Here is a 27,421-nt window from a genome sequence, read left to right as displayed (position 1 = left end):
GTTCAGCCACCGGCGCGGGGTGATAATAATGTGTCAGTTACTTTCATCAGTTGTAACAAATGTATCAGTCCGACAGGGGATGTATTTGATAATGGGAAAGCAGCTCCTGCCTGGGCGCAGGGGAGTGTGGGAAACCTCTGCACCTGCTACTCAATGTCGCTGTGAACCTACAACTACTCTAAAAAGATAAAATTATTTTAATTGGTGTGACCCTTTGGAAAGCAAATTGGCTTTATCTAGCAAAGAAGAGCAAATCCTCTAATCCGGTATAATCTGGAAGTTCTGTTTCTAAATTCTACCTAGGATGGTCTCTTGCCTCTTTGCACCAGGATGCATTGTTTCTAATACCTAAGCAACTGGAAACACACCGATTGTCTCATTTTTTAAGAGAATGGGTAAATAAATTTGTAATATATTCATAAAATGGAACTTCATATCGGTGAAAATGAACTATAGCTACAGACATCAACGGAGCATAATGCTGTGCAAAATCCAGTTGCAGTAGAATACAACTTATGATTCTATTTATGTAGCATTCAGAAATACACACATCTAAGCAAGATATTGTTTAGGTAAACATACATGTGAGTTGCAACTGTAAAGGCAAAAGTCAATGATTAGGCCTTGATTAACCACAAAGTAAAGAAATCCTCTTTGGGAATCAAGGGAGTGGATGTAATTGAGAGGAACAAACAGGGGTTCAAGGTCATCTAAATGTGTCATTTCTTAAACTGATCAGTAGACAAACAGGTGTGCCTTGACTATGATGTGTTACATTATACGGGTGGGTTCCACATACTCTCGTGTTTCTTGTATATTTCAAAGTTTTAAAACCTAGAATTGAATTTTTTTACAAGTGTATCATATAAAAGTGTGTTGTATTCTATTCATAAAAATAATGCAAACCTACAAACATTCTTTTTTTCTCTCTCTCTCTTTTCTCCTATTTACTTGTCACAGGGCACTCATTCAAACACCTCAGGGCTTTGTTCCTCTCCCGCCAATATAAATAACAGTAGCTAACACTTACTGAGCACTTACTAGGCAACGGGCACTGTGCTAAGCACTCTACAAGCATTTAAGCCTCACTTGTGATGGGCATGTTTGTAATCCCCATTTTACAGATGAGGAAAACGAGGCTTAAAGACACATTGTGCTCCCAGCAGAGTTGGTAAATTGGGAGATCAGGGATGCCATCCAGAGCCGAGGCTGTTGCACTGGGTTCTCTGCTCAGACAACTAAAAAATCTTTTCTGTCCCCTAGGGCAGAATAGACAGACCCTTTCTATTCTGTCCCTTTCTTTGTTCCCATTGACTCCAGTTCATTTGTATTCATCCATTAAGGCATTAAGACTACCAAATTTTTAAAAAATATTTATTTATTTAGAGAGAGGATATGTGCACACACAAGAGTGGGGGCATGGGCAGAGGGAGAGAATTCCTAGGCGGACTCCATGCTCAGTGAGGAGCCCAACAGGGGGCTTCATTGCACCACCCAAGAGATCATGAAAACCTGAGCTTAAACCAGGAGCTGGACACCTAACGGACTGAGCCGCCAAGGCGCCCCAAGACTACCAAATATTTATTTGCCCTCTATTCCATGTCGGGCACTATGCTAGTCTTTAGCAACATGGCGATCAAAGCGCTTTGGTTCTGCGTCCATGCAGTCTGCAGAACAGTCCATCTCCTTCCAGGAATATCACAGCTCTCCCTACGCCTGCCACCTCCTGCTTCCCACACTGTCCCCAGACTGATCTTTCAAAGATATGATCGTCCTCACATCATTGATGTGGCCATTGGTGCACCATCGCCCCAGAGGAAGAGTTCAGCAGCTTAGCATGGTGGGCGAGGACGCCCAGTGACCTGCACCTACCCACCTTGCTTGAAGCCCCTTACCAGGCTTAACTCCATAGTCCAGAAACCCCATGCTATTTGTAATTCTGTCCATATGCTCTGTTCCCTTATTTATATGTCTTTGATTTCTCCACTTGGAGAAATATTCTCCCTTTTGTCCACCTGATAAAATCACACTTCTCCTTCAAAATGCATGTCCTTCAAGCCATCCTGTCCTCTATGATGCCTTTCTTCAGTCTTCAAGCTGGGAACCGCCCTCCCCCGTGCTTCCCTTATGCTCTGTGCATGCTTCCCGTGTCCTCTGCTTTGCGTATACGGTTCTTGTATGAAAGACTATAAGCTCCTTGAGTCTTTAGAGAAGGGACCTGGGAGTTTTTCTTCCCTGTGTCTATGCCATTAATAGATATCTGGCACAGAGGGCATACTTAATTAACAGTCATTAAATGAATAGGGAAATGAATTAATCAATGAATTAGATCTTTACCACAAGAACACATGAAGAGTTAGACTATCTTCTCTTATACTCAGAGATAAAGAGGTTCAGAAATTTGAGTTCCTGAGCTTAAGATGCTTCCAGTAAACTTTTTGAAGCTGTAATGTTCCATGTACTAAAGTGTGATCCCTGAGAAGAAAATGTCTCCGGACATTGATGGAAAATGACTGACTGTGGATCAAATGGATCATACCCCATAATGGCTCTTGTCTTCAGATACTACACATAGAAACTGGTAGAATGTTCTTTTTTTGTCCTCTATGTTCAGATGATAGAGTGTTGCATTTCAGACAGTGAGAAAAGAGCTCTGTCAAATCTTTTTTTTTCCCTGATTAGAATAATTTTATCCATGAATAATTATTTTTATTACCTGAATTTCCTTTAACAGTGTAATTAATGTAGTTCTGTCCAATTCTCTTCTTATTCTTTTTATCTCTTCCTCACTCCTGGGAGAAATGAAGAGAAGATACTACGCAGCATTAACAAAAATCGGTCTTTTTCTAGGGCATTGCTATGGTAATTCTTTGGCCACACTGATGATTTGGTGGTGGTGGCCAGTGACATGGGTCCCCTGGTGTCACTGTATCAGTTCCTCCTGCCCAGCCTTGGGGACTGGATTCCTTCCCTATTATTGCTGTAGCAAATGAACACAACATCACAGCTTAAAGTAATGGAAATCTATTATCGTATAGTATAGGACATCAGAAGTCTGAACACAGGTCTTATGGGTTGAAATCAAGGTGTTGGCAGACCTATGTTCCTTTGGGAGACTTTAAGGGAAAGTCTATCCTTTCTAGATTTTACCATCCACCCCCCATCCCTTAGCTGTGGCCCCTCCCTCCAGCTTCAGAGGGTACCACTCCAATCTCTGTGTCTGTACGGCTCTGCTCTTGGCTCCAGTCACCCATCTCTCCATCTTACAAGGACTCTTGGGATTAAATTGGGCTCACCTGATTATCCAAGACAATCTCCCCATCTCAAAATTGTTAACTTGTCACATCTGCAAAATCTCTTCCAGGGAAAAGGACACCTTTGGGGGACCCTCATTCTGTCTACCACAGGGCCAAATGAACATTCAGTGTTGATGAGCAGAATGAATGAACACAGGGGAACAGGAGGACAGGCTCTCCGTCTCCCTCCCACTCAAAAAGTCACAGTGACCTCCCTCGATTATTTGACTGTGGCCTCCTCTTGACCTTGAATAGAAATCTGGGCTCCTGTCTCTAAGGTTTTGTGATAAATTGTTTCCCTCTGGATGTAATCAATTCTAAAAATCCTAAAATGTTCTCACATGGTTAAAATCATTTAAAAATCCAATGAGATTTGAAAAAAAAAAATCAGTGTTTATATTCTGTACTTCCGATGCATAAACTTTCGGTTTCCACGTCCAGTTAAGAAATTCGGGTGGCCTGGGGCCGCTGGTGGAGCTCCTGCGCTCCAAGAATGACGAAGTGAGAAGGCACGCCAGCTGGGCTGTGATGGTCTGCGCCAACGATGAGCTGACGGCTGTTGAATTGTGCAAGCTTGGGTGAGTGGCGCGGCCTCGAGTTTCGGGCTCAGATTAAGGGCAGAAGACGAAGGAGCACATCTTTCGGGTCCAAGGAAGTCAGGCAGAGTCCACGCTCCTGCGTGCATGCGCCGGAGCCCTCGAGAGCTGGGACTGTGCAGTGGGTCTTCCCTGGGAAGGGGCGGCCTGGCAGTTTGCGGGGGGGGGGGGGGGTCCCTCTCCATTCTTTCCAACTGGAGGTCTTCCCAGCACGCTTACACAACCACCTTCACCATTTCCCTGTCCACCTCTTCACCCTGATCAATCCCTCTCTTTGCTTTCCTCCTGCTATTGCTAACCCGCAATTCTGCGTCGCCACTTTTGGAGTGAAAATAAAAGGTGAGCCATGACTACGTTTCTCTCCCTCCTCCACCCAGACCTCTCCGTCAGAATTAGGCACTCACCAGCCTCCCCAGAATAGTTTCTCCAGCCGCAGCAAGTGAGCGAGTTGCCTTAGCGCACCGGCAAATAGGGTTTTCAGGTTCCACGGATGGGGTCACCCTACTTCTAACCATCTCTGTGTTCGTGGATATTGCCTGGTTAGCTGGAAAACTTAGAGCCCAATACTACTTCCGCTTTAAATGAAGAACCTCCCTCGTTTGTCCTTTTCAGCTGTTTGAATATGAGTCTCTAGGTGGCACATATATTCTCAAAAGGACTGATTTGTCTTCATAATTCTGTCAGTCTTGCTTTATCTAATAGGGTGAGATAACTTTAACCTTTCCATCTCAATTCTTCATTCAGGGTCTGGGCCGGGTATATAAATGAGAACTTAATGTTGGATTGCTTGTTTAAAGCAAATAATGCTTCCCCCCCCCCCTTATTGACAGGGCTTTAGAGATCCTTGAAGAAGTTAATCTATCAGTAAGTCGGAAAAATAAATTCAGTGACGCAGCTTATAACAAATTGCTCAACAACTATCTGTCTCTGAAATACAGCCTGACTGGCTATTTGTCATCAAGTAACATAATTGGTGATGGATTCTATGACTACGGTCGGGTGAGTGACAGCACTAATTCGTATTTTAGTATATACAATCATTTCTTCTTTAATCACGGTGCCCTTTCATTGCAATTTTATAACCACCTTACAGAATGTATATTTTTATGGGCAGAAACTTGGAAATCAGAGCTTTATTCTTAACTTTGGCTGTAAGATTTTGCATTTGTGTACAGTTTTAACTAGAATCTGATTACTTGTACTAGAATCAGCTTGCTGAGGCTACTCTCAAGTTTCGGAGAAGACATAAAAGAAGGAGCATTTTCTGTTCTAATATTTCTATGGTTCATAAACCGTGATAAGGATAGAAGTATAAGTGTTTCATTCTATTATAATCTAACTGAAATTAAGCAGACTGTAATACCAAATTTTAAAATGTAATATAGAAGAACATTATTTAAGCTGCATTTCTATGATTTTAAAAACAATATGCAATGTAATTCAAGGTTAATGTCAAGAGAAATGGGAAGCTAAAAATTAGAATCTTAAGGACTTTTCAGCATTGCTGCTTAAGCCAGCATTTTCCTTTCTTCTGGAAACCAAGAGCAATTAGGAGAATGGAAAAAATTTTTTAAATATACAATTGCCACTTTCGGCAAAAGTAGGAAACAGATATGATCCACAGACTTCATTTTTTAAAAAATGTAGGAGTTACTGAAAATGCCTGAGATCAGACAAAAGGAGTGCAGGAGAAGGAGTGAAAAGGGGAAAGAAATAAGCCCAGAGAGGGGCAAGGCAGCTAGTGGGAGCAGGTCTTGGAAAACACCATCCCCCTCTCAGCTGAGGGGAGAGCTCAGAAGTGCAAAAGCCAAATGCTCTTTTTGCCAGGCAGGTACAGGACCAGAGACCTGGATTGAGCAAGGCTGGCACCAAAAACCAATTTGGACCAGTTTGGTCCAAAAAGGCAGAGCAGACAGGGCCATGAAAGAATCACATAGCTGACTGTATTTGAAGGAAACACTATCGTGGTAATAGAACTGGAGACATTTAAAAATTATATTATTTTTTAAGTAATCTTCACTATGTGGGGCTCGAACTCATCACCCCGAGATCAAGAGTCACATGCTCTACCAACAGAGCCAACAAGTCGCCCCTGGAGACATTTTTTAAAAGATTTTATTTATTTGTCAGAGAGAGAGAGAGAGAGCACAAGCAGAGTGAGTGGCAGGCAGAGGGGAAAGCAGACTCCCTGCTGAGCAGACCTCCCGATGTGGGACTTGATCCCAGGATTCTGGGATCATGACCTGAGCCAAAGGCAGAGGCTTAGCTGACACAGCCACCCAGGCGTCCTGAGACATTCTGAATAATGAAAAATGGCTAGCCTAAAACTGGACTCCTGCTGTTCCTTCTGCTTTCCCTGGCTGCCGCCACCACGTGACCTAACATCACACACACACACACACACACGAGCCACTGAGAAATCAGTGCTCCCAGAAAGCCCATCTCATTCAGTGGTGCGTCGTTCAAAAAGAATAAGCACACCATTATTAGGACAAAGGTGCTCTGAGAGAGATGAGGAAAAGAGCAGAAAAACCAACAAAGAACAAGTTCCTCAGGAAAATGTTGCCATAAATCAGATAAAACTGTGACAAATGTATTTGTTCATACAGTTTTTCTAAAAAATTTAATGAAACAATATTCTTTATAAAGGAGAACTCACTGATTCCTTCATTCAGTAAATATTAAGTTTCTAGTATTATACGTTGAAGATGTCAGTAGATAAAAGACATAGATCTCTACTTTCATGACACCAGTGAGAAGAAACAGACAATAAGCAGTAAACATGACAAAGAGATAAATAACATTTATCACATGATCAAAATGATCAGAGCTTGGGGGCAGTAGAACAGAGGCAGGATAAGGGGGCTCTATAGTGCTGGGTGGGGACTGGGGTTGATGTTCACGGTAATTTTGGAAATTGTGGTCAGGAAGGCAAAGACTAGAAAGTTGAGGGACTTAGCTGTGGGGACGGCTCAGGGAAGAGCTTTCCAAGCAGAGGAATATGTGTGCTTGGTACCGTTAAGAAACAGCAGTCAGTGTAGCTGTAGCTGAGTGACCCAAGGAGCAGACTAGTAAGGACTAACCCACAGAGGTAGAGCCCAGACCATTTAAGTCTTGTAGACGACCGGAAGGAGTTTCGCCTTTATTCTGAATGAAGTAGGAAAACTTGGCAGAGTTGGGGGCAGAAAAATGACATGCTCTGTCTGATTTTTAAAGGATCTTGTAAAGTATCTTGGATGAGAGAGGGATCTCAGTATAATACAATTGGGGAAAGACCCCAGAAGGTGGTTCGGTCTAATCCACCTCAGCAGGCTGGTAAATTTGCTAATACAGGACCAGGACTAGCCTGTTTTTGCATATCCTCACAACATTGTCAGTCATCTGTTTGGTAATTAGTTACTCTCACAGACAAATTCTGTCTTACGTATACATTACATACATCAAAAACTCAACTATTTTCAGGGGCCGAACTGATAATGATGGTGCGAAACAGCTGAGAGAATAAAACAATACAGATTGTGGGGAACCAGAGGCGTGCTGCCCACAAGTTCAAGTTCCTCTTTCTGACTGTGCCTTTGTGTGTGTGAAATTACATTACTTCAAACAGTCGAGAACATCAGTATTCACTTAAAACAATATAACCCACGCGGATATTACTTTTTTGTTCTTAAATTACCTACAGATTAATCCCGGCACCAAACTTTTGCCTTTGAAGGACCTCTGCTTACAAGAACCCAGTGATCTACGTGCTGTACTCTTAGTTAACAGTAAATCCGACATGTGAGTCTCGTGGTGGGGGGGAGGGATGCAGGGAAACACATAAGGCTTTTTGTCTGTCCATCATCACGTGAATATATAAGATTTCCAGGATGGTATCCTTTTGCCCCCCTGTATTTGGCATTACCCCGAAAACAAACACCAATCCGTAAACTCATAGCCTGCTACAGAAAAGACCATGAAATCACCACCAACGTGGTTTTTCCTCTGACCCCCTTTTACCACTCAATTCCAGATGTATTTCTGTAGTCAGTGCTTCTTACTCTGCTGGTAACATGAAGTAATTGAAGAAAGTGTAAGTAGATAGGAGCAAACCAAAACGAATTATGTTTATAAGGCTCCACAACTGTATGCAGGACTCTAACTTCGGCCCAGAGGTTTTCTGTGTTGTTGCTTTTTTAAATATAAAATAGGAAGTAAATACTAAAGCTAAAAATGAAAGCTTCAAAATGTTTCCTTAAAATGCTCATGTATATCTATATATCTGTCATAATTTATTTTATGCGATGTATTTTTTTTTAAGATTTTATTTGTTTATTTGACAGAGAGAGAGAGAGAGATCACAAGTAGGCAGAGAGGCAGGCAGAGAGAGAGGGGGAAGCAGGCTCCCCGCTGAGCAGAGAGCCCGATGCAGGGCTCGATCCCAGGAACCTGGGACCATGACCTGAGCTGAAGGCAGAGGCTTTAACCCATTGAGCCACCCAGGCGCCCCTATGTGATGTGTTTTATAAAAATATTTCCAGTTCCAGTTCATGAACAGTAAATCTTTTTGTCCTACCTTCACCTCTCCTTTATGCTTTCATTCTGTCACTGCTAAAAGTCAGCTCCCATTATGATTTTCCGGGAAAAAAAAAAATCTGTTTTTTAGGACAAATCTGGTATTGAAAAATAAAGCACTTTAACTTGTATATAATTTCAAAAATTTTAGTTCTCCACCTCCATCTATGGAAGATAAGTCATCAGACATTGGTTACGGACGGAGTATTTCTTCCTCATCTTCTTTAAGAAGAGCAAGCAAAGAAAAGACAAAGTAAGAAAAGGGTATCTTTTCTGTACTCAAATAATTCTCCCCTCGGTCTGGGAGTAAGAACGAATTTAGAGTGTAGATTTGGGCCAGTTAATTCTTCTCATGCTTCTAGTATGATCATTTCATAACTGCCTTTTTAAATTGTTGTGGAAAAGATCTCTGGGACAAGTAGGCTTTGGGTGCTGAGTTCTGGGAACTTCCAGTGAGCCCTGGAGCACAGGACACAGGAGCTGTGAGCTGGCTTTGTTTGATTATCTTTGCTGGAGCCATGCCTGGTGCTCAGCCTCCTGAAGGGAAAGGGAGCCCAGGCATGTCATGGCAAAGAAACATGTCTTCCAAATGACCAAATGCCCGGCAAATCTAATGTTTTATTATTTCTCATGATGGAAATCAATGATGAGTTTTATCTTGTCCTAAGAACAAATAGTCTTCATTTTAGTGCCGGATTTGGATCCCCTACGGAAGACAGATCAGAACCGACTTCTGGACGAAATACGGCTCTTAGCAAACTCGCCATGAAAGAGAAAGGATCAAGGTAGGAAATGTAGGACTGTCTCCTTTTCCAAATGATCATCGTGGGAGGTCTTGATTCCCCACCCAAGGGGCGGCCTTTAAAATAGGAAGCTTTTCTTGTGGAATCAGGATGTTGTACGAGGCAAGACTCATGAAATGTAATTAAAAAGTAACTTCGTTTCTGTCTCTTGGAATCTCTTGGAATTTTTGTCTCTTGGAGTCTCCTACCCAGAGGGAATTTCTTCTCCTGTCTCTGGGTGAGAACTCGGGTCACTTTGATCAACTGTGTACCGTCCTACAGACACGTGCATTTGAAAACAGCAACAGCAGTCTCTACCCAGTCATTTAAAAGTCCAGCCCTGTGTCGCGATCAACGTAAAATGACCCTCTGCCTCCCCTCCCGCCCATGCCCCCCCCCCCACTGCCTTCGCAGATGGTGAGCCCCACACCCCGGAGTGCGGTCCCCCCCCTCTCTACCTTGTGCTTCTATCACCCCCCCTTCCAAGCCCCTCCCGCCCAACACCCCCGCCCCCGGCATCCTGCTCACCCAGAGAAACCTCTGACCCTTCAGGAGGCAGGGAGAGGGAGGAAAGGGAAATAGGACCCAGTTCTGCCTTGATGGAACAATTAGAATGTGGTTTCATGCTTTTTAGGCCTGGCATGTTTCAAACATGCTTTCTATATGTTTACGTATTTTTAAACCTATTATTTCTCTAATGAGCACTTTCCTGGATTCCTCAAAAACCCACTTGGACCTCTCGCCACACTCCGTGACCCTTTAATTATTGTTGACTTAAGCCCTTCAGAACCACTGTGGTATTGGAGGCTGTTGGCACACATTTCGAGCATCCGCTTTCTAAACGGAGACGGCCCTCTACGGTGTCCTGAGGTCCGGGCAGTGGTTTGCTCTCCTCAGACCTCAGAGCTGTTTCTCGTCTGTTTCTGACCTCATTCTCTATTGTCAGTCTCCTTTGCTTCTTATCTGCCCCTCTTGCTCCAGGACTGATACTTTCTGCCCTTCCCTTCCTGCCCCGCCCCCCACCTTCTCTTCCTGTCTTAACTTTCCTCCCTGGGCTTCTCTGTGCTTCATTCTACTTGCATGGAGACCTCCTTGAGGACAAGACCATGTTCTGACTTGAGTGATTTCTCTTTCCATCCCTAGTGCTTAGCCCAGGGCTTGGTAGGCATGCAGAGGCATTCCTGTTTCTTCAAGAGGATAGACATCTGAACGTCTGCAGGAAAGGATTATTTCTGACAAGGTCCACTGTGATAAACCGTGTGTCTTGAGCAAGTTGTTTACCTTCTCTTTGCCTGAGCGCGCCCCCCCCCTCAGTACAATGGACATAACATAGGGTGTTCTGAGGCTTAAATAAATTAGCGTGCGGAAAGTGTATAGAGCAGTGCCTGGCGCAGAGGAGACACTCAGCGAAGTCAGTACAGTTGTAGGAGACAGTTGCACGGAGCCCAAGTCCACTCTGCCCTTGCAGGGATGCGGAGGAGACTCCAGAGTCCGATGCGGGAAATGCAGCCATCCCCTCGAGGACGGGAGCTGGGAGGAAGTCAATAGAGTCTCTGTGTGTCTCCCTCTCTTTTTCTCTCTCCATGTGTGTGGCATCTTCTTTACAGATGCTTTGTTATCCTCCTTGACTTTCTGTTGGCTACGGCCTCATCTGTAACCGTAGTTTTTATGGGACTTTGGTTTGCCATGGGGACAGATCTGGCTCCAGTTCCAAGCAAACTTTCAGTTCTAAAGCCCAACAACTATCCAGTGCATACTTGTCAGAGAGACCATCTTCCCCTTCATAGGCCCTACAAGGTATGGGCTGGCTTTGAGGCAGGTGTCTCCCTTTGGTCTACCCAGCCATGGCCCTGGGGAAGAGCTGGCCTTCTGCCCTCTTGATAAGGGAAGGGTAGGCACTTGTCTGATGGGAGACCATTGCACATATATTGTACTTAACATCATCAGTCAAAGTGTACTTTTCCCTCTGGGGCCTCTGATAGCGTATCAGCTTTAATCCTTGGTGATTCTGCTATTCTTGGCAGAATATCGTCTTGTTTTTCTTATAGCTTAGTCTGGTTCTTAATCCTAAATCTTTTGGGAGAGAATGGACAGTCCAACCGGTTTGAAAGTTATTTTGTGTACTTGTAAATATCAAAATGTTGATCTTCAGGGAGGCGGAAAAAGAGAGGGGGAAACAAATTATGAAAGACAAGATCTTAACTATAGAGAACAAACTGGGGATTGATGGAGGGAGATGGGTCGGGGATGGGCTAGATGGGTGATTAGGGTTAAGGAGAGCCCTTGTGATGATGAGACATGCATGTTTTATGTAAATGATGAACCACTGAACGCTACTTCTGAAACCAATATTGAACTCTTTGTCAACTAGCTAGAATTTAAATGAGTTTTTCAAAGTGCTGATCTTCGGATAGCCATGGGTTCTTAATTACAATATTTGATAGTTGGATTTTTCTGTACTACTCACATGTTTATCTCATTTGATCCCTACCTTCTTGTTTGATGGTAAGTCCACTCTTTTCTGGCCCTTTTTGTTATGTCCTCATCTACCCATCACAACTACCTTATATGCTGACATGCTCCAGGATTCTTCATGTACTCCCACTCTCACTCTCCATGGTTTTAGCTACTGCTGACATGTATGTACCCCTCTCCTGAGTCCAGCCTTCTCTCTCCTGCTGCCTTGTAAGCAATGTGTTCCCGATGAAACTCATCGTTCCCCCAACTGCCAAACTTCCTCCTCCTCTCTTCCCTAGGCTGGTGAATGATACCATCTTCCCATGTAATTGCTCAACCTCGGAATCATCTTAAAGTCCTTCTTTTCCTTTACTGTCCTACACTGACTCTCAGTCCCATGCATTCAATGTCTCTTAAGTCATGGTTTTTCTCCATTTTCACCTTTATGTCCCCAGTTCAGGCCTTTGTATTACATCTCAAGTCACTAACCTCCTTTTTGTAAGATTCTTCTGCCTTTTGTATAGCCCTCCTCAAACCCATCCTCCATGCTACCCCCTGAATTACCTTCCCTGAAATGAAAGGCTGATGATGTTATTCTGCCTAAAGCAATGATTCCCTGTCATCCTCCAGATGAAGTCCAAACAGCCACCATGGCGCCCCTTCTGATTGTCTTACATGTCTCCTAAGCATGGCAAATTTTTATTATTATTATTATTTTTTTTTTGCATGGCAAATTCTGACTCATTATATATTTTGTTTTGTGAGGCCTTCCCTGGTCACCCCACGTTAGGTATTCTCTTTGTGTTCACTCCTTCGTGAATGCAAATGGTCTCATATGTAACCTGAACTACTTGCTTTTGATCTATTTGTCTTTCTTACTCAGCAATGGACAACTTGAGACCTGGGACCAGGCCTTTTTCATTTTTATAGTCGTAGAGCCTAGACTAATATTATGAACACCAGGGACAGTCAAGAAATATTTATAGATTAAATATTCATAAATAATTTCAAATATTGAGTGTTGGTTGTTGAAGGGAATAGAGGTTTGACTCCCTCCCAAAATGCCCCAGGAGAATAAGTAAACAAATGAAGATAATTATTTCTTCTCACACCATTTCCATTCTCCTCCTTGTCCCTGAATCTTCTCCCCACTTGAAGATAAACCCTGATGTACCCCTTGTCCCTGAATCTTCTCCCCACTTGAAGATAAACCCTGATATACTCCTTGTCCCAGAATCTTCTCCCCACTTGAAGATAAACCCTGATGTACTCCCAACATTCAAACAGATTGTTAGCATGAAGGAGAACACACATTTTACGTTCAGACAAAACTGGTCCTTTGTTTTCTTATCTCTAAAACAGAAAAGATCCTTGCCTCATAGAGGTTCTGTGACAGTAAGTGAAACTATGTTTGCCCAGTGCCTAAACCATTGCCTGGCATACTTAAGTGATAAGTGTATGTCCAGACCTTTACCCCTTCTTATTCCTGGGTCCACTGGGGAGATAGGTTGGTCATAATCTTGTTGTCTGTCTTTTGGTCAACCCTTCTTGTCTTGTGACTATTAGTCCTTTGGATCGTGGAGATTGAATAAAACATTTTAACTCTATTCATCTGAGAATGTTTAATGTTACCACGAAGTTACTGAGAGGTACTGACAAAGAATGATGAGCCATCTAAGACCACAAAGTGGCTAACTTCTTGAAAGGAAGTGGAGAGAAGGGATGGGAAACAAGCAAATCAATTATGTGTGTGGGGGTAGCCTAATATGGATAAGGAAGGAATGATTTTTCTCTTTCTCCTCATGAATATCGTCACCATATTCTACGTAAATTAAAATCTGGAAGCAACATGGTCTCACTGGGTAACCAGCAACCAGATTATTTTTTCATGTGAAGGTTTCAGTCATGCTGTCCTTCGTGGGAAAACACTCATGGGAGAGGTGATTAGTTTCCTCTTTATTCTTGATACATTCCTAGGCTTCACCGGAGCCAACAAATCTAATATGCCCTCTGAAGCTTTTCTTTATGAAGACCATTCTCCTTGCAATAAACATTTACTATACCTATTTGTAAATGTATTATAAGTTCTATCTGTGCTGTATTTTTGTACTCAGACCAATTTTCATAAATATTTAACTTGACTGTGTGTGAGTTTATTATACACACTTAAAAGTTTATTGCTTTCCTGTCTCTATTTTGTTTCCTTCCATTTTGTTTATCTCTGGAGTCTTCTAGAAATTTACCACATGTACTTAAACATTTCTGCTGTTCTGTCTTGATCTTCATCATCGTGACTTCCTAAAATATTTTTATTTTTAAAATAATTTCCCTCAAGCCCTTCTTTTTAACCTTAGCTTAGCCATTTTTTCTCTTCCCCCCCAAATCTGGACTGACTACAAAAGTCTTTCAGAAATAGATACTGTCTCTTAATCACCCTTAACATCTTAATCATATTTAAATACCTTCTTACCTTCTTTTCTTGAGATTATTCATACATTCAGCAAATATTTACTGTACTAGGTACTAGGAGCTGTTCTAGTGTTATAGATACAGCAGTGAACAAAACCTCTGTTTTCAAAGAGCTTACACCTTACTGGGACATTGACAAATAACAAAATAAACTACACACACACACACACACACACACATGCATCCTTCTAAGCCCAGAATACATTGTGTGTCCACTTTGTACAATACTCTCTTTGGGTAGGTGGAACAGGATGCCCAATGGGGATAGATTTCTAGAACATCTTTTTTTATCACCCATATTTTTATCACCCATGTGGAATTTATTGATCAATACCAGGCATGATAGTTATTTTTCATATACCAAGATCTTCCTGCCTAAATTGAAACCCCATGTGGGCCAGATTCATGACTTACAGTTCTCCCAGCAGGCTTGCCTTCTAATTTATTCAAATAGTTGATGATGTCAAAAAGGAGTGAGTGATTAAACTTTGAAAATGTCAATGCACAATTTGGAGCCAGACAAATCTTAGCTGCCTACCTTCCCATCCACCTATGAACACAGAAACGATCTTTATTGTTCTAGATTCCCACAGTAAATCTCTGTTTTCTGAGGTAGTTTTGTTCAAGCCCCTGTAAGAAAGTTAAAAGTCCTGCTATCTTTAATCACAAATTGATGTTCTTTCTGAGGATTAATTTTACGAGAGTTAATTTTGTTATTTCTGAGCACTTGTTTCCATATTTATTTAGAAATGAAATTCCTTTAAGTATTAAAGCCCTCATTAACACAACTGAGCAGACTTCATGGGAAAGAAGTCCAAATGAAATACTTCCATAAAGAGCTGTGGGAAACTACAGTTCAAGAGCTCCATTAAATTATCCCTTTTTAATCGCTCAATAAGATTGCCCTCCATGATGCACTTAGCCCTGTGTGCTGGCTAACATCTTCTACGTGCCAAATCATTCTTTCTTTCTCCTGGAGGCATGCTCTGTGAGAAATACAACCTGCTTTGTTTTGTAGGTGGCTCTGAGTCAAATTGTCCAATATTACAAAGCTACCCTGTAACTGGGTTTACCCTGAACAGGTAAACCTAAATATGCTTCCCACCATTCTAATTGACCTTCCAGTGGTCGTTCGTTTTTTCCTAAAGTCTTCCTATGGGTGTGAAGATGTTCCATTTACAAAAAAAAAAAGGAAAGTGTTTAGATGGTAGAGCTGGAAAAATACTAATTTTTGCTTAAAGATTTTACCATAATATGTGGTGAGTGCATTTCATACATGATTAGGCTCAACCCTTTACTTAGCTATAGTCAAGAGAATATTGAATTAGAAAATATAAAACTTGGGGCTCCTGGGAGGCTCGGTCATTTAAGCATCTGCCTTTGGCTCAGGTCATGGTCCTGGGGTCCTAAGATCAGGCCCTGCTCAGCAGAGTCCTGCTTCTCCCTCTGTCTCTCTCCAATAAATAATAAATTTAAAAAAGAAAATATAAAACTTTTAGTATTTGTTATGATCACAGAGTTTTGTGTAATTCTCCAAAAGCATTTCATAAAATTATTTTTGTATTTTTACATCAAAATAAAGAGAAAATTCATGTGGCCGTTAGCTGACCCCCTTTCCCTTCACCTTGTACTTCAAGAAATACTTAAAGATAATTCCTGCCAATGTACTGCTTGTGGAACAGAATGCTCAATAGTTGCAAGGACATAATTTAGGAAATTCACCTGACCTAGCCCCATTTTCTTGGCTAGCTGGGAATATATTATATTTATATTTATATTTATATTTATATATAGTTATGGCCTAGATTTATTATAGTAAAAGATATAATACAGGAGTTGCAGGAAAAAGACACACTTAAGCAAAGGCTATAGAAATCACACAGAGGTTTCCTTGTCCTCCCTCCCTTTCTGCTAGCATAGCATAGGATGCAATTTTCATGTGGGAGATAGCTCTGCCCAAGGAAGTCCCCCTGAGTCATGGAATCCAAAATTCATAAAAGCGCATGCTCCAGTTTCCTATAGGGAAACTCCAGTTTGAATGGCAGTACATTTCTCTCAGGCTAAAAGGAAATGGCATAACATTTCTCAACTGCTAAAGAAATCAACCATGTCTTCTGTCTCTTCGAAAACTATCCTTTAGCAACGAAGAGGGGGAAGTAAAGACATTTCCAAGCAAAGGAAAACAAAGAATTTATTCCTGATAGTTCTACCTTTACATACTGACTAGTTACTAGAAGTTCTTCAAACAAGAAGAAAATGTTGAAAGAAACTGGAAGCATCAAGGAAGAAAGAAGGAATAGCAAAAAGAATTGGAATATGGGTATACACAATAGCCTGTCTATTTCCTCATGAGTTTTATAAACCATATTTGATGATTGAAACAAAAATGAAGAAAGGTAAAGAGACCTACATGGATGTGAGGTTCCCACGCTTCCCTCAAAGTGGTAAAATGTAGATACAAACAGACTGTGATAAACCACCTATGTGTACTAAAATCTTACAGTAACCACTACAAACCAATACAAAGAGCTGTACTCAAAAATGGTGCAAATAAATCAGAGTGGAAAACTAAAAAAATGTTCAGGTAACCAACAAAAAGTCAAAAAAGGAAAAACAGGGGTAAGAACCAATCAAAAGGCAGAGATTGGCAGAGTGGATTAAAAAGTTATAATGGAGGGGCACCTGGCTGCCTCAGTTGGTAGAGCATGTGACTCTTGATCTCAGGGTTGTAAGTTTGGGCCCCATGTTGGGTGTAGAGACTACTTAAAAATAAAATCTTTTTAAAAATGTTATGTGGAACTATATGCTGTTTAAAGACACTCACCTCAAATTCATTGGTATAGGTAGGTTGAAAGTGAAAAGATGGAAAAAGATACCATATAAACATTAATTTTTTAAAAAGCAGGAGTGACCTTTTAATATGTAATAAAGTAGACTTCAGAGCAAAGAGAATTTCTAGAGACAAAGAGGAACATTACATATGGCAAAATGGGTTAATCCATGAGGAAGACATAATGGTCTAATAATGTTAGCACCAAACAGCGGATCCTCAAATACATGAAGCAAAAACTCATAGAGCAGAAAGTAGAAATAAATAAGTCCAAAATTATGGCTGAGGATTTCAACACTCTCCTCTGAGCAACTGACAGAACTACTTGACCTGAAATCAGCAAAGATATAAAAGATTTGAACAACAATAAATAGGATCTAATCAATATATAGTAGAATACTCCACCACTAACAACAGAAAACATATTTTTTTCAACCTCATGTGGAACATTTACAAATATCCAGGGTCATAAAACAAAGCTAAGCAACTTTAAAATAATTGAAATCATACAGGATATGATCTCTGACCATTATAGAAACAAACTAGAAATTAACAACAGAAAGACCACAAGAAAATCTCTAGATGGGCAGAAATTGAATGACACGTTTTTAAATAAACTATGGGACAACAGTCTCAAAGGAAGTTTAAAACTACAAAGAACTGAATGAAAGTGAAGATATAGCATATCAAAATTTGTGGGATAAAAGCAAAGCAGTGTTTAGAGGGAAATTTATTATACTAAATGTATTAAAATGAAAGGAAGATCTTGAGTCAGTAAGCTAAGCTCTTACCTCAAGCCAGAAAAAAAAAAAAAAAAAGCAAAGAAAACCCAATACAAGGAGGAAGAAAATAAAAAGGGCCAAAATCAATGGAATTGAAAACAGAGAAACTGCAGAGAAAGCAAATGAAATCAAAAGCTTATTCTTTAAAAAACATCAATAACATTGAAAAACTTCTAGCAAGACTGACAAAACATAAAAAAGAAAATATGTAAATTATCAATATTAGAAATGAAAGAAGGATTTATCATCACAAACCCTACACACATTGAAGGATAATGCTATGAGCACTTTAATTCAGCCACTTAGAGGAAATGAGCAAATTCGTCAAAAACTGCAAACTACTAAAACTCACCAAGGATGAAATAGATGACTAAATAATCCAGAACTATGAAAGAAATTGAATTCATAAAACCATTCCTAAAAAGAATCTCCTGACCTTGATGGTTTTAGTTGTAAATTCTGCTAAACATTTCAAGAATTAATAACAACTCCAAATAGTCTTTTTCCAGGAAATAAGGGAAAATGTTTCCCAATGTATTATCCTAATGCCAATATCAGAAAAGGCAGTTATACAAAAAATTATGGGGATGCCTGGGTGGCTCAGTCGGTTCAGCCACTGCCTTTGGCTCTAGTCATGATCCCGGGGTCCTGGGATCAAGTCCCGCATCAGACTCCTTGCTCAGCGGAGAGCCTGCTTCTCTCTCTGCCTCTGCCTGCTTGTGCGCTTGCTCTCTCTCTCTGACAAATACATAAAAAAATAAAATCTTTAAAAAAGAAAAAGAAAATTACTGCTGAATCATGAATACAGATGTAAAAGTCCTCCATGAAATATTAGCAAATCGAATCCAGCAATACATAAAAAGAATAATTCATCCAAAAGGAGTTTATCCCAAGAATGTAAGGCCGGTTCAGCATTTGAAAATCAATGTAATCTACCATATTGACAGTATAAAAAAACCCGCCATGATCATATTAATTGATGCAGAAACGTATTTGACAAATTTCAACATTATTTATGATAAAAAAATACAACTGTCAGCAAAATAGGAATATAAGAGAACTTTCTCTATCTGATGAAAGGCATCCATGCGGCGGGGTGGGGGGTGAAGAAAACTACTGATTATATTTTAATGGTGAAAGACTGGATGCTTTTCTGACAAGATCATGAACAAATCAAGGATAACTATCCTTATCACTCCTATTCAACATTGTATTGGAAGGCCTGCACATTGCAATAAGGCAATTTTTAGAAGTATGAAGATTGGAAAGTGAGGGGGAAAAATAATTCCTATTTGCAGACAACATGATAGTCTAAATAGAAAATCCTTAAAGAGGGTCGCCTGGGTGGTTCAGTGGGTTGAACCAGTGGGTTGAACTACCTCTGCCTTTGGCTCAGGTCATGGGATTGAGCCGTGCATTGGGCTCTCTGCTCTGTGAGGAGCCTGCTTCCTCCTCTCTCTCTGCCTGCCCCTCTGCCTACTTGTGATCTTTGTCTATCAAATAAATAAATAAAATCTTTAAAAAAAAAAAGAAAATCCTTAAAGAATCTACTTTTGTTGTTGTTGTTCAGAAAAGAATCTACTTTTTTGTTGTTATTTATTTATTTGACAGAGATATCACAAATAGATGGAGAGGCAGGCAGAGAGAGAGAGAAGGAAGCAGGCTCCCCGCTGAGCAAAGAACTCAATCCCAGGACTCTGGGACCATGACCTGAGCCAAAGGCAGAGGCTTTAACCCACTGAGCCACCCAGGTGCCCCAAGAATCTACTTTTTAAAAAACGTCATAGGACTAATAGGTGAGTTTAGCAACAGATCAGGATATCAGGTCAATACACAAAAATCCTATTTCTATATACTGACAGTAAAAAATTGAAACCCCAAAATTTGTCGACTACCATTTTTAATAGATTTCAAAAGGAAATATGAAATAAAAATGAAAGTGAAACAAAACTTATACATTGAGAACCATCAAATACAAAGGAAATCAAAGAGTCACTGAATGAGTGAAGAGATATACCATGTTCATGTGTTGGAAAATTCAACATAGTAAAAATGTCGGTTTTCTCCCAAATTGATCTATAAATTTGGTATAATTCCATCAAAATTCCAGTAGGATTTTCTGTAGATACAGACATGCTAATTCTAAAAACTTTATGGGAAGGTATATAAGATAATTTTGAAAAAGAAGAATAAATAATTTAATGATTTGTGATAAAAATACAGTAATCAAGATATTAGTGAATGAGTCTTATATGCCTTCTAAGAAAAGTGTCTTTTTTGTGTGTCTGTTTTAGCCGGTAGTTGACCCAGTTGATTTCTTCTTCTTCTTTTTTTTTTTTTAAGTTGTATTTTTTTTAAGTTGTATTTTATTTACTTAATCTCTACACCCAGCATGGGGGCTCAAACTCACGACCCCAAGATCAAGAATCACACACTCTTCCAACTGAGACAGTCAGGCACCCAGACCCAGCTGCTTCCAATCTTCAGCAAGTTTCAGCCAGTGTTCTGTGGGTTGTCATTTCCACGGTCCGTCTGGTTTCCAAAAGCTTGGCAGTGCTATTTGGAACAGTCCTGACTGTGTGTCCAGCTTAGGATTTGGGTGGTGGTCAGTTCCATTGTTCCATCCTTAAAATCTGTGATGTACTGTTTAGGGTCAGAACTATGTATACACAGCTTGGGGGTGAGCAGCGGGTAAGCCCAAGAATTCATAAATAACTTGATTTTTTTTTCCTGAGCTTTTCCCTCTTCGTGATCTCCCTTGTCTTTGTTGGTTCCTTGGAGGTTTCTTTTTGGTCCTCAAGCCAGAAAACTTCATTTATCCTGCCCTGCTATACTCTTACCATGACTGCCCCTATATCTCCAGCCAAGCAACATGAGGGCTGAGCAAGTATAAAGTTATTTTAGGTTCTTATGAAATGCTGATGTCACCACTGCCACCACTGTCACAGGATTCCTTAGGGGCTGGGGCACAAAAGAATGGAGGGGGGAAAAAAAGAACACAACAAAACACAGCTTTCCTCCACCCTGTGTCTTTCCTGTTTCTCAAGAGGGCTCCTCCTTGAGCTCTGTCTGTGCGAATGCCTACTTCCAGATTTGAGCTGTGTCTGGTTTGGAGAATACTGGAGGAAAAAATAAACTCACCATCTGTTCAGTAATAATTCAAAAGATTTTCTCAGATCTTCCTGCTACCATTTGCTTTTCAGAGTCTTCAAGTAGTGGCCGAATCCTGTCCAGGTTTGATGGACTGTATTCAGTAGGAGGAACAGGATTAAATGTGCCTACTCCATGTTACTTGGAATAAGAACACATGTCATTACTTTTGCCCAGCTCATAAGTTAATGAGGGAACCAGTAAGACATTAATATTAGTCCAAAGGACATTTGGTCCAAAGGACATTTGAGGATCTAGGTATTTATATCCAGTTTAATTAAGGAATGTTAGGAAAAGATCACTGAGTTACATAAAAAACAACAACAACAGCTAGTTAGCATCCTACAGGATAATAAACTATAGCCTCTGGCAAGATCTTCTCAATCCACAGAAACAGTTTGCATCTCTACTAAACAAACACATGTTAGCTAGCAAATTCTCTAAGTTTGAAGCAATTAATTCACGGAATGTTTTAATTAAACAGTATCTTTACAACTAAGTACATTCCAGTTTTCCTACGTACAGAATTAAGTGCACTTCACCAGATAAACTTTAGATAAGGGATGCCTGGGTGGCTCAGTCGGTTAAGGCACTGCCTTTGGCTCAGGTTCTGATCTCAGGGTCCTGGGATCAAGTCTTGCATCGGGCTCCTTACTCATTGGGGAGCCTACTACTCTCTCTCCCTCTACCTGCCTGTGCTGTCTCTCTCTGTCAAATAAATAAAATCTTTAAAAAAGAAAAACGATAAACTTAGGTAAGTCTTCACTCCTGTGTGACATGGATGTCAGCCTTATTTTATTTTGCTTTTTTCCCATGTTTTGGATCATTCTTTTTTTAAAAAAATAGTGATTCAGACTCTTCCTGCAGAAGGTCTCAACTGAAGCAAGAAAGGATGTAAGACTGGCTTAGACTCCCTGAGGAGGCCACCTATTTTTTCCCGATTCAATAAATGTTTATTACGTACCTACTACGGACCAGACATCTGGCTAGGCAATCGTAGGCAAGACCAGTGTACGATTTTCATAATACATATCAGTCACGTCATATTATCTTGAAAGCTAATTTCTCTTACATAATATAGAGACTATAAAATGCTATCGTTGTCATCAAAAATTTGAAAGCTGCATATGATACGGTCGTTAAGGTATAAAATACTCTATTTCTTGGGTGCTCTTCAGATGAACTCGGAGCGCAGTTACTTGCCTGTTCATTTCATGACTCTGATTGCTGCTGTTTCCTCTCAAAGGAAAGGCCGAGGGAAAAAAGAAGAGGAAAAAGTGAAGGAGGAAGAAGAGGTTGCAGCAGTCCCCAAACTGATCGGAGAAGGGAGCCCCGATAAAGAATGGTACCCTCCCTCCGACCCGGACTTCTGTGTTTATGTGTATGAAGTGACCAAGTCAATATTCCCCATAACGAATATCAAGGAGCAGATTGAGGCTCTTGCCAAGTAAGTTGTCTCTATCTACATAGGCATTTAAAGTTTCTGAAGCAAAGTTTTTGATTTTAGTGGTTTGCATTTCTTAGCCCATTTTCAGCTAACGACACCATAATTACTGGCCCCCACTTCTGACCCTGAAGCAGAAACACAATAAATTGAAAAAATGCCCAATTTCTATTTTAGGTCCCATTTCCGCCAAGAATCAGAGCTAGGAGCTGGAAATTGCTTAAAGAAAAATGCTTTTGTCATTTTCTCCAGCTAAACCATTAAGGCATCGTTCAATGTGATCCTGAAGAAGTTAGGAATGAATCAAAAGTTTGAAAATTAAATTACTCCAAAAATAAAAAAAAGAAAGAAAGAAAAAATTAAATTACCCCTTAGGTACGTGGGGTGCTCATGATTTAAAGGAATCCTGTTGTGAATTCTTTGCAAACTCACAAATTATTTCCTTTTTTTAAATTTTTTTTAAGTTGAAATTCAGTGGATTAACATGTGGTGTATTTTTCGTCTCAGAGGTAGAGTTCAGTGATTCATCGGTTTTCTATGACACCCAGTGCTCATTCCGTCACATGCCCTCCTTAATGCCCATCACCAGGTTACCCCAGCCCCACAAATTCTTTTCTGATACAAATAGTGATCACTGATTTTTTGATCAGATAGATGTCTGGTATTTTGCATTTTGCGTTGCTCTCAAGTGAGGGTGTGCACGCTCTAAGGGGTGGCTGTTCGGGCAGGCTCCACGCTCTGCGGACACCAGGTGACGTTGCCTTCCTCATTAGAGCATTTAATGTGAGTCCACTAAGAGAAATCTGAGAACTGGACTTGGTAGCTGTTAGGGATTAGGAATCACAGGAAGCGGAGGGTAGCCTCTGTAGCTGGCACCAACAACCCGTAAGTGAGCTACTGGATCCTACAGCAGCTGTAGTCTCCACGAGAGCCTGGATCTACTCCAAGTAGACGTGCCTTGCACTCATCAAACCTGGGTGTGACAACTGCAACAAACACAGCCGCCAGATCATTGACTTCTCGGCAGCCAGAACTGGAAGAGAACATTTTTGGCGATGGAAGTTTTCCTGATGTCCTTGAGAAGTGATGACATGCGCAGAACTCTGAGCTCATTTCAGCATTTGTCAGATGTCCCATGCTCTGTTCCTATCAGGAACACTTTTCATCATTCCCAAATAATTGTGTGTTTTTGTTTTTTTAACCTGAGCCCTTTATGCGGCGAGATCCAGAGCTTTGTCCCTGTGCCTTTGGTTCCCAGCATTCGTTACAGGACTCCTGGTGGAGCCCATGGGCCAGCTCTTTCCCCACCCCTTTCTGGTTTTCGCATGGCTCTTCTTTGCTTGATCCTATGGACAGCAAGAGGAAATTCTTTCTTAAACTTTGCAATTCTGCTTCTACTCCAAGATGTAGGAGCCTTCAACAGAGGATTTTTGGAGGTGTGTATACTAACTTCTGCTGGGAGAGCTTCCAATAAGAAGGAAAGCCCCAGGCAAAGCACGCCACCCAACTTAATTAGTTCTCCTTCTGCCCCCTTCCTCTTACTTCAGTGTTACATGAATGCCTCTAAATAAAAAAAAATAAGACAATTTAAAAGGAAAACACTTATAGGACTTGAAAATATTTCCAAATATATTCCCAATGGGAAAATTTCCAGTGTGTTTTTATTATCCCTTTGTTCAAATTCCTTAAAAGAAGGACCATATTTAGTACAATGCCTTGGATTTCAGATTGAAACGTTTGAAAATATTTTTCAAGAGCAAGATAGAACTTGAAGACTGCTCTGATACAAATTTAGTATGATATTGATTTGTATCTTGTTGTAAATATTGAAATTAACATTTATTTCTTCCTTTGTGTTGAATGAAAGAGTTTTGAATTGTGTTGAATGAAAGAGAATTTCAGTTTACACATGATAGTTTGAAGACAACAGGCATAATGTTAACACTCTTATAGTACGTTTAAAAAAATAAAGCCAATAATAAAAGTCAGAGGAAATACAGTTTTTGCACATATAGTTATACTCAAAGCATCTAAAGTGAGATATTAAACTTGATTAATTTGATCTCAATGTAACTGAAACAGGTATGTGGCAGAAAAAATGGGTGGTAAAGTTTCAAAAGAGAAACTACATGATTTCAGCTGGGAACTTCATATAAGTGAACTAAAATTTCAACTTAAATCCAATGTTGTACCAGTTGGACTGATCAAACAAGGAATCTTCTACCATCGAGCTTTGCTTTTCAAGGTACTTAAAATGTTTTGTTTCATTTGCCAGTAGGTAAAACTGTTTGTCTTTATCATGATGGTGTGAGCCAGCGGCTAACATTTAACTGGCTCGTATTAATCCTATCATTTAGAGTTACTTCTATTTGAGATATGTATGCATGTGTATATTTGTTAGACTATCAGAAACATATTCATTCAACGTTTATCATACATCTACTATAGGCCAAGGGCTCTTCTATGATCTGGGAATATAAAGATATGAAATTGGTAGCCCTTACGCCAGCTACCTAAGGAGACTTGTGGGTTCTAAGGAGGTGTCAGGGAAGGTTTCAGGGAGGAAGTGATGTGCATCCTGAATATTAGAGACTACGTAGAAATTCAGCAGGTAAAGAAGGAAGACAAGAGCATTCTAAACAAAGCTAACATTTTATACAAAATAACAGGAATGAGAGCCCCTGGTCCATTGGAGGAATGCAGAGTAGTTTGTCTGGATGTAGGAAAGAGGAGAGGTTGGGTGAGGCCAACAGGCAGATCACAGAGCACCATGGGAGTTTGCACTTGACCCTGTGAGAGCCACTGAATGTGGTTAAGGGGAAAGCAGTAACGTGATTTTGAAACACCAATCAGACAACAGAATGGGGACTCGATTAGAGCAGGGGCAGGACTGGAGACAGAAGGACCAACCGGAAGATCACTGCAGCCAGAACTACGGATGACCTTTACTTCAGCCATAGCTGTGAGGGTGTGAAAAAAGGTGTGAGTGTACAGGGAGATTTAAGAGATACAACTGAAAACAGTTGGTGTCTGCCTAGGTGTGGTATGAGGGAGTGCATTAGAAGAACAACGCGATTTTCAGGTCCTGGGCGGGGCAACTGGTAATGACGGCATTAGTCACTGAGATGAGGACACTCAACAAGGATCAGATTCAAGAAAGAAGTAGGTGGTTTTTTCCTCCATTGTCTCAAGTATCTGGACTATAGAAGGAGCTGCAAAAATGGTTTTTGAACTATAGACTGAATGTAAAGATTCCTACCCCCTCCCAAATACCTACAAACCTCTTTACATCCATGTGTATCTTGTTTCCAGTTCTAAGGTAATTTGATCTCTAATCCAAATGCCAGCCTTCCCTATTTTCTTGGATTTCTTGCTTTATCGAATTTTCTCCTATCTTCAATCTTTCTCTCTATTAGCTGTTTTTCCTTGAAAATCTAAAGTTAAGTCTATACTACTTAAAGAGGAAATAGAAATCTTTTCTCATCATAGCTACAACTACTCCCAAAGCTCCTATTACCATGACCACCATCATTTTGAACTACGTGTCAAGCACTTGATAAATGCAATTGTGAAAGTCTCAGAAATGCCAAAGGTTGAAATTACTACCCTTGTTTGAAAGACAAGAAAACTGAACTCAAAGAGGGAACTTACCCAAGGTCAACCAGAAGCCCAGCTGGAGCCCGAACCCGTGCCTATCTGAATCAAACCTACCACACTGATTCTATATGTAGATAATTCTCATTCTGGGTCAAAATTCAGAGTCATCTCAGCATCTTGTCCTTCCTCTGTTTCCTTAGTTTTTCTCCTCAGCCCACTGAAGTCTGGCCTTGGCTTCCTGTTAGAACGGACCCCAGGAATCTATCGTCTGTCTTACTTGATATGTCAAAAAATTTGTCACTGGTCCTTCTTGTCCCTTGACACCACTCTCTTTAGTCTTTTGAACTCTCTCTCCCCCTCACCTCAGTCACCTTTGGTGACCTCTTTTCCTCGACCCCTCTTCAATGTAGGGCTCCCTCACGGTTCCACCCAAGACCTTCTCTTTTCTTACTTTATATATTTCCTACAGTGAGGTCCTCCGCTCACATGGCCTTAAATACAAACTGCCAAAGGCACCCAGATTCTTTCCTCTGTCCCACAAACCTCTCCTGATTCCTGATCTGTGTGTCTGCGCACAGTGGGCTGCACCCTAGTGTCTCACAGGCACTGTATTACTGTGCTCATGCTACCCTCACAAAATCCCATACTCTGGGGGGTTTAATCAGTGAACACTTTTTTCTCACAATTGCTGAGGCTGGGAAGTCGAAGATCAGGCTGCCAGCGGAGTCAGCATCTGGTGAGGACCCTCTTCCTGGTTTGCAATGGCCACGTTCTGCCTGAGTCCTCACATCCCAGACAGACAGGAGGCTCTGATCTCTTCCTCCTCTTACAAGACCATTAATCCCACAGTGGGGGGCTCCATGTTCATGACCTCCTCTGAACATGACTACCTAAAGGATCCATCTCCCAATACCACCCAGCTGGGGAATCAAGGTTTCAGCATATGTGTTTGGGGTGGGGAGGGGCATGAATATTCAGTCTCATCATGCCAGAGTGAACCTATTACCCTCACACCTGCGTGGAGTCACACAATTCAATAGCCGGGTCTTGCCCACCCCTGACATTCTGACCGCCAATACCAATGATGAAATCTTATCCTTCCGCCCTCCTAAATCATTCACTCCTATGAATACTCTTCATCCTCCTATTTTCTTCCAGTCTGCTGCCTCCTTTTTGGCTTTGCTTTTCCCCCTTGGAAGCCTGGATGAATTATCCTTGAATCTTATAACTGGCTCACCAACTTCCCTCACTTTCTTGACCCCATCTGTCCTCCCCACTACCTTGGCAGTCCCCCCACTGGCCTTGGCTTCCTGTTAGAATGGACCCCAGGAATCTATCGTCTGTCTTACTTGATATGTCAAAAAATTTGTCACTGGTCCTTCTTGTCCCTTGACACCACTCTCTTTAGTCTTTTGAACTCTCTCTCCCCCTCACCTCAGTCACCTTTGGTGACCTCTTTTCCTC

General features: G+C 40.9%; 1 protein-coding gene across 3 annotated transcripts in view; it reads left to right on the top strand.

Moving 5' to 3' along the window:
- Positions 1–27,421, top strand: part of ARMC3 (armadillo repeat containing 3) — a 91,839-nt gene that overhangs the window by 60,703 nt on the left and 3,715 nt on the right. Inside the window, exons 12-18 of one of the 3 annotated variants that reach the window (XM_059405003.1) lie at positions 3,738–3,874; positions 4,723–4,891; positions 7,575–7,672; positions 8,598–8,699; positions 9,136–9,231; positions 22,163–22,363; positions 24,443–24,605. In XM_059405003.1, coding sequence (XP_059260986.1) covers positions 3,738–3,874; positions 4,723–4,891; positions 7,575–7,672; positions 8,598–8,699; positions 9,136–9,231; positions 22,163–22,363; positions 24,443–24,605 — 966 coding nt within the window. Of the gene's footprint in view, positions 1–3,737; positions 3,875–4,722; positions 4,892–7,574; positions 7,673–8,597; positions 8,700–9,123; positions 9,346–22,162; positions 22,364–24,442; positions 24,606–27,421 lie in introns of those variants that run through there. The other 2 variants (XM_059405002.1, XM_059405004.1) reach the window with 2 other exon arrangements.

Source organism: Mustela nigripes, chromosome 6 (genome assembly GCF_022355385.1).
Source record: "Mustela nigripes isolate SB6536 chromosome 6, MUSNIG.SB6536, whole genome shotgun sequence".
NCBI classification, from domain to species: domain Eukaryota; kingdom Metazoa; phylum Chordata; class Mammalia; order Carnivora; family Mustelidae; genus Mustela; species Mustela nigripes.
Note: the sequence above shows the minus strand (reverse complement) of the source record. Positions and strands in the feature narration are given on the sequence as shown.